Here is a 13,727-nt window from a genome sequence, read left to right as displayed (position 1 = left end):
ATTGACGCTGTCCCTTCTTAGTCAGTCAGTGATTGGCTGAGTGGGCTTTCACTTTCCACTCAGCCAGTCACTAAGGAGGAATAGTGACACGGCCAGTGATTGGCTGTGCGGGCTGTCACTCTTGTGTCTCAGCAAATTACTGACCGCTGTGCTGTTCCTCAGTCAGTGATTGCCTGAGCAGGCTGGAGGTGGCTGAAGACATCGGAAGAGAACACAAGGGGAGCACAGAAAGGTAAGTATAGATGAACCACACTAAAACAGCTAAACACCAGATTTGCTCACCTTCACCGATATGGCATTGATAAACATACTTAAATCATAAAAAAAATTAAAGAGAAATTATACCATAGTTCACTAATGGACCAATCACTCACATAACTAATGGTCTCCTAGATGGCAGGTAAGGGCATGCAGAAAGTTACTTTCAGATACCTATGCCTTTATTCATATTTGCTACCACAATTTTAGTTTTACATTTGATGTTCAGTATGATCTGATATGTTCTTGTTAACATATTCGTAAATTAAATGTGGGACATTTATTAAGTTTGGCGTTCTTTGCCCCCACTTTGACGATGCTTGGCCTATTTATGTAGAGGAGCAATACCTCTACATAAATCCGGTGAGCACAGAATGAACCCTACACCAGCTCAGACCTGGCGAAGGTTTACTTATCATTTTTCCATGAGTAAAATTATAAATTCAGGAGACCCAGAGTCCATTGGATCCCCATGACCATGTTTATCCAAAAAGTAGAAAGTTCACAAAGATACAGAACACATAAAAATATATAGAAACATATGTATAAAATATAAATATAAGATCAATACATGTCACATTCACGTGTTATGGATCAGTTTTATATGTCTTGTAAATATAAGTTGATAGAATCTCGAGATGAGCGAACCTCGAGCATGCTGGAGTCCATCCGAACCCGAACATTCGGCATTTGATTAGCGGTGGCTGCTGAACTTGGATAAAGCCCTAAGGCTATGTGGAAAACATGGATATAGTCATTGGCTGTATCCATGTTTTCCAGACAACCTTAGAGCTTTATCCAAGTTCAGCAGCCCCAGCCAATCAAAAGCCAAACGTTCGGGTTCGAGTCCACCCGCTTCGCTCATCTCTAATAGACACTGTTGCAGTTTTATTGATAAGCAAATTACACTAAATAACCTTTATAATATAAACAGTATTTACTGTACCTCATTCTGTAGATCTCTGATCATTTTACTTTTACGTTCCATTTCGGTCTTTAGGAAATTTATCTGGAAAAATATAACATATATTCATACTTGCAACCAGATCTATAGTAATAATCAGACAATTGTTTTAAATAAGATAATAAAATCTATTGATTTTAGACAAATAACATTACTGGACAAATGACAAAAAGACATCAAACAACATTACCATTTGATACCTTAAATTACAGGTAACTGGAATAAAAGTCTAAGAAGAGATAAATACAAAGCTATTTTACACTGTGTTCAAAATGAACATAACTAACAAATGTTAAAACCTACACCATTCAAACATCATAATTTCATTTTAGGCGGATTCACACGTTGTATGACACCGGCCATTCTGACCTGGACATGTCACAAAACGGCCGGTGTCAGTGAAGATCATCCCGGACATTACTGCAGTACTGGCCCGATGAACTTCATTTATGTTGAATTGGGATGCGCCCGCATTCCCAATACAACATAGCACACAATGGAAAGTTCGGACCGAGCCGCACTTTCCATTGTGTGAACTGACAGTTCTATGCAGCCACTATTCAATGAATGGCAGCTGCATAAAACTAACATGTCAGTTTTCTGTGCGGCCGCTTGTAATCTCAAACGGATTGTATACTATGTTTATACACTCTGGCCAGGATTCCCTCTGACTTTAATGCAATGTATCATTTCTATTAATCACGGCCGTTGGTGCAATTTGCAACAACTGACACGATTAAAAGAAAAGATATGTTGAGTGAACTTAGCCTTAAATTGATTCATAAATAAAATTTGAAACTATTGTTTGTTTGTTTGTTTTTTTGTCTACAGCTATTATCACCTACAGTATGTATACAGTCTTTTCTTTAGATTAGTTATTTTACTTCATGTGTCCTCTTTTCTTGGAAACAGAGTACAAGGGTCAAGGGGGGAGAAGTAACACATGTCTGCAGCATCTGACAACACAGGGGGGTTTCTTTGTAGTGTGTTAACATGGTCACGGATCCTGAAGACTACTTTATATGTCTATGCTTTTATTCCAGACATTTGCAAGCAGGCCCTTCATTAAAATTATATGTCTCATGATTTGGCTTTAATCTGATTTGGCTTTAATTCCAGTTGTCACTGGAAGCCAGAATCGGTGAAAAAAAAATTCTCTGAATAAACTGGTGCCAGAAAGTGCCAGAGATTTGTAACTTATTTCTATTAAAAAAATCTCAAGTCTTTGGGTATTTATCAGCTGCTGTATGTCTTGCAGGAAGTGGTATATCCAGTCTGGTCAGAAAAAAAAAAATTTCTCTGTGGATTTGCTACTGCTTTGGATAGTTCCTGACATGGACAGATGTGGCAGCAGAGAGCAATGTGTCACACTGGAAAGAATACACCACTTTTTACAGGACATACAGCAACCGATAAGTACTGGAAGACTGGAGATTTGTTAAAAGAAGTAAATGACAAAGCTATGGCACTTTCTGACACCAGTTGAGTTGAAAGGGGGATAAAAAAAATCAGAGTACCCCTTTAAGAAAGAAAACATCTGTACTGTTCTTGCAAATAAGTCCCTTATTGTATGTGTCATGACATCCTCTTTAGCTTTGTTATATGAAACAATCTACTGTATGCTCACTATTGATGTATAGAATCAGCTGCTTTCCTCCCATAAAATGACTATTCTCATAGTATGGATACCACAAGATCTTTAAATTAAAGAGAAATTTCATCCCACAGGGATATCCCCCCCCCCCCACACACACACACACACTATATTAAGGGGGTGTAGTGTTATCTTGTATGGACTGCCAAGCTAAAGCTTCTCATATAGCACATAAAAGTGCAGTGTTGGAAATCGTTTGATTGTAATGAGAACCAGATATTTTACTGCATTAAGTAGTCCAGAATATCTATAAATGTTAAAGTCCCTATTACATTGTAGTTCGTAGCTTTTGCACACAAAGCCAGAACATTAGGGAAAAAAAAGCTTTTATGTCACTTAAATTCTCTTCTATTTTACTTTAACACCCAACAAAGGCACAGCGACCGAACACATAGATCACAAACAGGAGAAAGAAAAATGGTTGGAAAAAGGTAATTGGAGGGTCACATGATCCAAACACTTACAGTGGCCTGCTGCTTCTCAGCCTTTTCTGTTGCCTCATTAAGTTGCTTTGTGAACGTTTCTTGCAGGGATTTCATCTCTTCCCTAGTTTAATAAAAAGAAAGCAAGACAAATTTAGATAAGGGATTTTGATTTGTATTTGTCAAATGTTTTAAAATAAAAACAGAAAAGCACAAAACAAAACCTTAAGTTATTTTATAGGGGTAAGGCTATGTTCACAAAACGCTTTTTCAGCTCCATTTAAAATGACCTCCGTCATTTTAAGTCTAAAATGATGGGTGTCATTTAGTTGATTAGTCGCCCGTCGGTGCAAAGACAGCTGTTGGTACATTATTCTAGTTTAGGTGGACTAATTGGCCTTTGGGTATGTCTTTAATTGAAAAGTCCATTGAATTTAATAGTAAAAATGGTAAAAAGAAGGTAAAATAAATAAATAAATGAATAAATAAATGTGTGTGACGCTACATAATAGTTTAGTAAAGAACACAATGATTGCAATGGAATCAGCGTCTGTTCTTTACTGCAGGGGGCGGCATTGCATTGAAGTCAATGCAATGCCGCTTGCTGTGTTCACACAGCATTATGCTAACGCCCATTTTTTTAGAAAGGGCGGTAAAAAAATGTATCTGCTTATTATTTCCAGACACTGTCCACTGAACAACGTCTGGAAATAGGAGCTGTTCGTACAATGTTATGTGTGGCAGCGGGTATACATTACATTGCAGTGAATGGCAGAGGTATTGGCTGCAAGAATGTCCTTAATGCAGCCCGGCGGCCGGACTCTGTTAAACGTAATGTGAACATAGCCAGAACAACAAAAAAATGAAATGAGCATTATTTTGACGTCCATGTAGACAACATCTGTCATTTGATACACTGTGTGCACTGGACGTCTGTCATCTTATTCAAAGCATTACATTACATTGAAATCAAATAAAATGAGGCAATAACGGACGTCTCTTTAAACAGAAAAAGCTGATGTTCTTTGACATTGTATGAAGTATGGGAGTCTTTTTATATTATTATTATTATTATTATTATTATTATTATTATTATTATTATTATTACTGGTATTGTTGTTTGTTGTTACTTTTGTGGAAGGCTCAAATGCAAAATATATAGATGAGCCCTTCCCATTTTTAACAGCCAATTATAATAAGAACAGAGTTTTTAAACACAGCCCTTTTGCTGCTGTTCATCTCATTGTTGTACCATAATGGAAATTTACACCACATAATGTAAGCTAGCATCTTATAATGAAATTAAAAGGTTAATTATTCCTAATATGTGGCATAATTACAGTATAGAAGGTGCACTTGGGCTCCAGAACGTTGGCAAGCTGTAAAGGTCTCTCTGACCCATATGAGCAGACCAAAACTACAAATGAGGTGTGATGATATATGGTTCACTATATATTAGCAGAATTTGAAAATTACTGTATGTATCTTACAATCACTAAAGCAAACTGTAAAGGAAGCCACAGTTATCAATGTTGAAGTAAAAGGGCTGAGCTAATTTTTGTTGAGAAACTTTTAAATTGATGTAATTGAAAGTGATTAGTGATTACCCCATTATTTAACCCGGGTTGTAGACTGAATGTAAATTCCTTTAATACGCTTCAGTTACAAAAGTATAGTTTTGTTCTCTCACTTTGTTCAGAGGGTTTGCAAATAAAAACTGTATTTATTAAATCTTCAATAGACTCCGCTCAAGTAGAAAGTAGATTAATTTCGCAAATTGAAAAAGCCAGATGAGTGTAAAGAACTTGATCTTTCAGTCTGATCACAGAAGAAATGAACTCACAGAAATTGTAAAGAATTTATGGAGGCACGCTATAAATTTTCAGTCCAGCTTTTAGGTTCTGCAGTATTTTGAGACAATTTTTTTTTTATGATCGTGATATTTTGATCTTACTTTGGAATGTACTTTAAAATTTGATTATTTTCATCACAATAAAGAATAGCCAGGACCATATTGACCTTTTATCTTTAAAAGAGGGATTAGAAGAGGAAAAGTGTAGGGTGTTTTTAAATCTTACAAGAGGATTTTCAGATTTTAATCAGTTTAAATATCGGAGTATTTCGTTAAAAATTAACACTTTTAAGAAGTAGCATTACATAGCATGCTACTTAAAGGGAGATCTAAAATAAAGATATATATGTTTAATGAATAAAGATAAGAAAATTGATAAATATCTTATATTAAAGGGGTACTTCAGTGGGAAAATTTTTTTTTTTTAATTAACTGATTTAGAAAGTTATACACATTTGTACATTAGTTCTATTAAAAAAAAAACCTTTAAGTAGTTTTCAGCTGCTGTATGTCTTGCAGAAAGTCAGGTATTCTTTTAGTCTGACATGGGCTGCTCCCACCTGTGTTCCTGTCTGAAACCCCCATAGAAAACCTGTCTTACTTTGGTCGGTTCTTGTCACTGAAAGAGGTGGCAGCAGAGAGCACTGTGTCAGACTAGACATAATACATTACTTCTTGCAGGACATGCAGCAGCTAAAAAATACTTAAATAGTTGATTGGGATTTTTTTTTTTTATAAAAGTAATTTGAAAATTTGTATAACTGTTAATTTGAAGATTTTTTTATGCCAGAGTAGCCTCTTAAAAACTTTTCAGACTTACGTTTGAGACCTTTTTTTAATTGTAGAGAAAATAGTATTTAGTCCTCCAGACCACAACAAGTCCCAACCTTTAGATATATCAGTTTTAATTGATAAACATACAAATTATCTTTCTAAGAATTTTTATCATCACAAGTTATACCGCTACGGGGGGCCCCCCATCATCCTTTTCCACCCGATCGATTTACGGCAAACCACGCATCATCTCCATCAGCATCTCACCCTAGACGGAGACATCCGAGGTGAGAGTGAGAACGAGGCCGGAACACAGACTGAAGCCGTGATACAGAACAGCGCGCGGACGCCGATACCACGAGGTCGTACTGCAAGAGCCTCTCCAGGTCAGGTCCAGGGACCGCACCAAAGAGCCTCCGCAGGAGGGAGAGAGCCACGACAGCAGCTACCTACTCGGACGGGTGAGCGGCGTCACAGGCGCCATTCTGTACACACTGTATCGCCATAATATAAGCAAACTGATTTATGCGAACTGTTTTGCCAGAGACTGGGTATCCCGCTACACCAAAACATCGGGAGCGGTGAGACATATATCAAACAGTGGGACTACAAGTCCTATAACTGTGACCTTTCTATTTCATCTCCCATCTGTGGCCACAATTGACACCTTTCGAACTTACGTTTGACACAGTTGAACTATCGCTCAAAACAACGTTGGCCAAATACCCAGCGGTATTATACTGATAATTCTAAATCCTCTTTTTTGTATTTTTGTATATATACTCTCATTTTTATTTCTATATATATCTGTTGCACAAACCAATCATTTTCTATTGACCTTTTAATGTGTTTATAGCCTATATATATTTTATATATCTATTAAGTTTACGGTATCTTTATCAATTAAAACTGATATATCTAAAGGTTGGGACTTGTTGTGGTCTGGAGGACTAAATACTATTTTCTCTACATTTATTCTTTTAGCCCATGTCTAGGTAAGGGCATTTTAGGTACACCTCGACCCAATTAGTGACTGTAACCGTGAGCTGCACCTGTGTATATTATCTTTTTTTAATTGTATTATTATTATTATTATTATTATTATTATTATTATTATTATTATGAATACATGCACTTAGTGAATGAGAAACACGAAAATAATCAGGATCATAATTAAATTATTGTTCAATATTTCCAGATCATTGTACAGTGAGCAAATAAATTGGAGCTTTCAGAAAAAAAGAGGGAGAAATGTAGTAAACCAGATCTTTTTTTTGCCTGAAATTGCTCTGCTTCAGAGCACAGTAGTCAAATGTATTGGAGCATGATTGTGTTACAAGAATGACTGGGGGTTGAAGAGACGTTGTTATTCTCAAACGACTGCTTAACAACGCAATACTGTAGAGTTCAAGGTGGAAATATTGTAGATCTGAGGGAATGACTGAGGGAGATGATGTACAGGGTCATTCTTAAATTATCGCTCAATATACCCAAAACACAGAGCAGGCTCCTTAATATTTTCAAGCTGTGTATTGCTATATAATAACTGAGTGACTAGAAGGACAAAGACTGCAAAGGTTAAAACTATATAAAGCCAATATATAACAAAACGCATAGTTCAAAAACAAAAGGGTACATCTCACATAGCTAAGGCAATCCTCATTTGGTTGTAAATCAATTTACTAATCCAACATGAGTCATTATAAACCACTAATACTAAGTACATTCCTTTTCACATGGGCTTTCTCTCTATTTTAACATTTTATTACACAAAGTGAAATCTTTAAAGCTACAAGATTTCATATGGTCTTTTACAAGGAAAAAATACCACCATTTTGATTCTGCTATAGTGCCCCCGCTCGTCTCCGCTCTGAACATCACATCACTATAGGCATATATGCAGATGTGTGTCTCTTTTCTAAACTGGATATATTTGGTTATACATGTTATGAGATTACCACTTTTTCAAAGCAACTTAAGGTCATGACCTAACTATGTATAAAGACAGTGTAAGTCTACGAGAGGTGACACAGAACTTTTGAGTGCATTGTTGACATTTTGAGATGTTGTGGTAAACGGCTGTTATAAAAATTAAAATTGTATTTACTTATCTAAGGGAAAGGGAAAGCTGGACACACACAAACACATAGTGTGTGTGTGTGTGTGTGTGTGTGTGTGTGTCTACTTAGGTTATTATGCAATACTGTATTAATTTACATTTTGTGTTTCCATTTTCTAAAAAGAAAGATAAAACAATTTTACACCGTCAATTTTACATAAAAAGGCATTTTTTGTTTAAACACTACACAGTTATTTATTCTCCTAAATAACTGAAGAAAATTAAGCTTTCAGGTTGATAACGATAAAATATAAATGCCCCAAGAGGACACAGTAAAAATCTTTTTATTAAACTCTTTTATCAAAGACAATACCACAATTTGTACTGGTATTTTAAAATTATCGGCTGCTGCATAGCTATTGTATATTACCTTTGTTTTTGTTCTAACTCCAAAAGTTTTTTGACATCGCTCTTGGAAGACGCTTCATTGCTTTTCAAAGACTAGAAAATAAAATTGAATGCATCATGTTTGCTGAGAAATACATTAATGAAAACATTTTATTGTTTCTTGTAAACTAGAAAGTAATATATTTTTAATTTATCATGTTTGTAAAGAAATGTAGCAATATTGAAAAACACCTGAAATTATTTGGTTGTAAGTAAATGCAACTGGAATAAACAAATGACATGAATAATAATAATAATAATAATAATAATAATAATAATAATAAAAAAGGTGCTCAAATTAACGAAGAAATAAATATTTTCTTCTTTTGTTGGTAATGCTTAACCCCTTCCCCCAATATGACGTCCAGGGACGTCATGAAAAGCAGTGGCAGAACACATCATGACGTCCCTGGACGTCATGGCTTCTCTGCCTCCCCCCTCTGTTCTTAAATGCGATCGGGCAGCAGGAGAAGGCTGTGTCACACAGCCTCCTCTTGCTGCCACTGCCCAGAGAGGAGCCGCGCTCCCCTGGAGCAGTTAACCCCATAGACGCCGCGGTCGATGCGACCGCAGCGTCTATGGGGAGATATGCTCCTGTCTGCCGATCGGGTGCCTGGGAGGAGGCTGCGGCAGATGCTGCTGCGCTCCCCCCAGGCTTCCCTTCTCTGCTGCCGAGCGCCCCCCCCCCCCCACCCCCCCCCACCCGTGTGGCTGCCCGCTCCCTGTTCTCCCCCATCATGAGCCGCCCTCCTTCAGATCGGGTGCCTGGGAGGAGGCTGCGGCACATGCTGCTGCGCTCCCCCCAGGCTTCCCTTCTCTGATGCCGAGTTCCCCCCCGTGCAGCCGCCCCCTCCCCGTGCTCCCCCCCCCGTGGGCCGCCCCCTCCCCGTGCTCCCCCGGCTCCCTCTGCATTCTCTCCCACCCAGAGCCGCACGAGCAATCGCGCAGCTCCGGGAGGGTATCCATAGCAACCTAGACGCTTCCCAGTGCGTCTGGGTTGCTATGATTTCTAATGATCAGGCCCCTGCACTTTGGCAGGCACCTGATCATTTGAATGATCTGTCAGTGTAATACTGACAGATCATTCAATAATGCATTACAGCACAGATCATGTGCTGTAATGCATTATAGATGTGAAAAAGTGAAAGTAAAAAAAACACTAAACACATACATACATACATACATACATACATACATACTTAAAGAAATAATGAACTACAATAAATAAAATACATAATAAATAATTAAAATAAATAAATATATATAAATTAAATAAATATACACATTCCCCATCCCCCCTTTATAAATGATCCCCTATAAATAAGATACACATATTTGGTATCCGTAATGACCCCGTCTATTAACCTGTTACATTAATTATTCCACCAGATTAACGCCATTGAAAAAAAAAAAAAAAAACTAACAAAAATGACAATTTTTTGTTGATCCCGCCCCATAAAAAATAAAGGATAAACCTATCAAAAAGTCACATGTACCCAAAAGGTGTACCACTAAAAGCGTTAGCTTATGCCGCAAAAGAAAAGCCCTCTTATAACTCCATTGGTGAAAAAAATTAAATATTACAGTTCTTACAATATGCAAGACACAAATAATATTTATAGTATAAATGCCATAAACTATAACAAGAGCTATATAAAATGGATATCACTGTAACCGTACCGACCTGACAAATAAAGATAACATGTCATATGCAACTTATAGTAAATGCCGTACAAAAAAATAACGAAAAACTACTGCAAAATTGTGTTTTTTATTCGTACCACCTCAGAACAAAATTAATAAAAAAATGATGAGGGTATCACATGTCCCCCAGAATGGTACCGATGGAAACGTCAACTTGTCTCACACAAATATTTTGGCACCCCAAAGCCTCTGTGACATGATATAATGGCCAAAAGAAACCTGAAATAAGAAAAGACCCCAAAATTCCCCAGGTCTCTGTCATGTCTGCGGCCTGTGGTTGAGTCAGGTGACGCACTGTGGCCACATATGGGGAATTTCTAGAAACACTGGAATGAGGGGAATAAATAGTGAGTTCCATTTCTGAGTTAGCATTTGATGTGTAAGAGCAAAAAAATAGATCAAAATGGAATATCTGCCCAAAAAATGAAAATGTTAAATTTCCCCTCCAACTTGCTTAAATTTCTGCAGAACACCTAAAGGGTTAATGAACTTGTGAAATGTTACTTTGAATACGTTGAGGGGTGCAGTTTTTATAGTGGAGAGATTTATGGGGATAACTAACATACAGGCCCCACAAATCCACGACAGAACTGAACTGGTCCCTAATGAAATCAGAATTTGTAATTTTCCTGAAAATTTGAAAAAAAGCTGCAAAATTTCGATGCCCTCTAACATCCTAACAAGTAAAACTACGTTCACCAAATGACGTCACCATAAAGCAGACATGTTGTAGATGTTGCAGTAATAATTAGTTCATGTGGCATGACTATCTTTCTTAGGAAAAGAGTTTTGAAGATAAAGAAACATACATTTTTAAATTTTTTTGCGCAAATGTGTTTTTTTTTACAAAAAACTACTGAGTGTATCAACCAAAGTATACCACAAACATAAAGAGGAATATGTCACAAAAAAACAATCTCAGAATAATCGCGATAGTTAAAAGCATCGCAGAGTTATAACTACATAAAGAGAGACAGGTCAAATTTGAAAAATAAGCCCTCGTCATTAAGGCCAAAACAGGCTGCGGAGGCAAGGGGTTAATATTCTTTTTTTTGTACATGGCTGAAAATATAATTGAAAAAAAGGTAAGAGACTTGGGTCTTGGCCAAGTTTTAGCATGTCAAATATAACAACAACTTGAATGAAGTAAAGAAATATGTAAATGGTTGTTTTCATATTTTTACCTTTAGGTGGTGGTTCACTGTTTTATTCAATATGTCTAAAGGATGTCCTTTTGTTTTCTCTGTGGCTTGTAGAATTGCTCTTATGCTGTAAGATTAAAGTGGTTATCCAGCATTAAAAAACATGGCCACTTTCTGTCAAAGACAACAAGAATCTTTTCTCCTAATGTGGTTTGCAATTAAGCTTCATTCACTGCAATGGAACTAAGTTAAAAAAAAAACGCCATCCAATCTGCTGGCTCTGTAAGAAAGTGGCCATGTATTCCTATTGATGGATAACCCCTTTAAAAGAGAACCTATCGGCAGCTAAGCATCAGAAGCATATAACCCTAATATGCTAATATGTCCCTATAGCGCACAGGGATGAATATTTATTACCCTCATCTTCGGCGTCATTTCTGTTAGAAGTCTATCTCCTATACTAACGAGGGGGGGCTCATTAGCATAGGAAATAAACTGCTAACATCACAGAAACTGTGCCAAGGATGAATGTAAGAAATGTACCTTTATCCTGAGTGCCCTGTGTGCTAGAGTCATATCATCAGTAGAGATGAGCGAACTTTCATTCAAACCCCAACTCTCAATGTTGGATTACCAGTGGCTAAAGAGGTTGAAAGCAGCCCTAGGAAATCCTGAAAAACATGGAAACAGTAATAGGCTATGTTCCCACTTTCTAATAATATCGGGGAATATCGTCTATTTAACGAGACGGCCACCTTCTGCTGATATTATTTTGCAATGGAAACATAAGGGAATTATCAAACATGGTGTAAAGTGAAACTGGCTCAGTTGTCCCTAGCAACCAATCAGATTCTACTTTTCATTCCTCACAGACTCTTTGGAAAATGAAAGGTGGAATCTGATTGGTTGCTAGGGGCAACTGAGCCAATTTCACTTGACACCATGTTTGATAAATCTCCCCCATAGTCTATAGCTGTATCCATGTTTTCCAGGTAGTTATCAGGTTTGGACGAACCTTAACTAACTTAATGTTCGGTCATCTCTAATCAGCAGTTTTTGTCAACAAAAAAGTATTTATTAAATCTTCAATAGAATCCACTCAAGTAGAAAAGAGATTTCACAAATTGAAATAGCCAGATAAATGTACAGAAAACAGTATTTCAGTCTGATCACAGAGGAAATAAACTCACAGGAATTGTCAAGAAGTATAGAGGCAAGCTATACATTTCCAGCCCAGTTTATAGGCTCTGCAGCGTTTTGAGACAAAAGTTTTGTGACCTTGACATTTTGATCTTACTTTGAATGTACTTTAGAACCTTTGATCATTTTATCACAATAAAGTATAGCAAGGACCATACTGACCTTCTATCTTTAACCCCTTAGCGACCCATGACGTATCTGGTACATCATGGTGCCGCGGGGGGTGTTCAGAGCAGGGTCCCGCCGGGACCCCGCTCTGAACGGCACCGATCCCGGCTGCAATCTGCAGCTGGGCAGTGCCTCTATTAGCCGGCGCGGGTCCCAATGCAGCGCCGGCTAATTAAGCACTTCAATGCAGCTGTCAAACCTGACAGCTGCATTGAAGTGCTTTATGCACAACATCCCTGGTGTCTAGTGGCACGGATCTCCCCCCCGCCATGCGATGCGATTCATTCTTCTGGCCGGCCCAGGTCTCAGCGTCGCACTGACGCTGATCCCGGCTCGGCAATAGATTGCTGTGGCCTGCAGCAGGCCATAGCAATTTATCACCGATATGATGGATCATTGCTGTGTATATATACAGCATTGATCTCTATGAGAGATCAGTGCTTTGTATATACAAGTCCCCCAGGGGGGCTTCTAGTTTATGTAAAAAAAAAAGTAAAAAAGGGTTTCTATTAATAAAAAATCCCCTCCCCTAATAAAAGTCCAAATCATCCCCCTTTTCCCATTTTATAAATATAAATTATTAAATAAACAAATAAATAAACATAATTGGTATCGCCGCGCACGTAATCGCCTGAACTATTAATTATTCACATTCCTGATCTCGTACGGTAAACGGCCTCAGCGCAAAAAAATTGCAAAGTGCAAAATTGCGCATTTTTGGTCACATCAAATCCAGAAAAAATGTAATAAAAAGTGATCAAAAAGTCGCATATGCACAATCAAGGCAACAATAGAAAGTAAACATCATGGCGCAAAAAATGACAGCTCACACAGCCCCATAGACTAAAGGATAAAAGCGCTATAAGCCTGGGAATAGAACGATTTTAAGGAACATATATTTGTTAACAATGGTTTGAATTTTTTAAAAGCCATCAGATAAAAGAAAAGTTATACATTTAAGGGGTTAAAGGCAAGATTATTAGAGGAAAAGTGCAAGGTGATCCTAAATTTCTACCGGTCGGGAGTGAAGCACTGGAGGCTGACCGCCCGCCCACTCTCATGATGATTCTCCCTCCCCTCTGT

General features: G+C 37.6%; 1 protein-coding gene across 1 annotated transcript in view; it reads right to left on the bottom strand.

Moving 5' to 3' along the window:
- Positions 1-13,727, bottom strand: part of LOC138789278 (leucine zipper protein 2-like) — a 152,399-nt gene that overhangs the window by 129,152 nt on the left and 9,520 nt on the right. Inside the window, exons 4-6 of the mRNA XM_069967881.1 lie at positions 8,414-8,484; positions 3,341-3,422; positions 1,205-1,267 (exon numbers count right to left, since the gene is read on the bottom strand). Coding sequence (XP_069823982.1) covers positions 1,205-1,267; positions 3,341-3,422; positions 8,414-8,484 — 216 coding nt within the window. The remainder of the gene's footprint in view (positions 1-1,204; positions 1,268-3,340; positions 3,423-8,413; positions 8,485-13,727) is intronic.

Source organism: Dendropsophus ebraccatus, chromosome 4, assembly GCF_027789765.1.
Source record: "Dendropsophus ebraccatus isolate aDenEbr1 chromosome 4, aDenEbr1.pat, whole genome shotgun sequence".
NCBI classification, from domain to species: Eukaryota; Metazoa; Chordata; class Amphibia; order Anura; family Hylidae; genus Dendropsophus; species Dendropsophus ebraccatus.
Note: the sequence above shows the minus strand (reverse complement) of the source record. Positions and strands in the feature narration are given on the sequence as shown.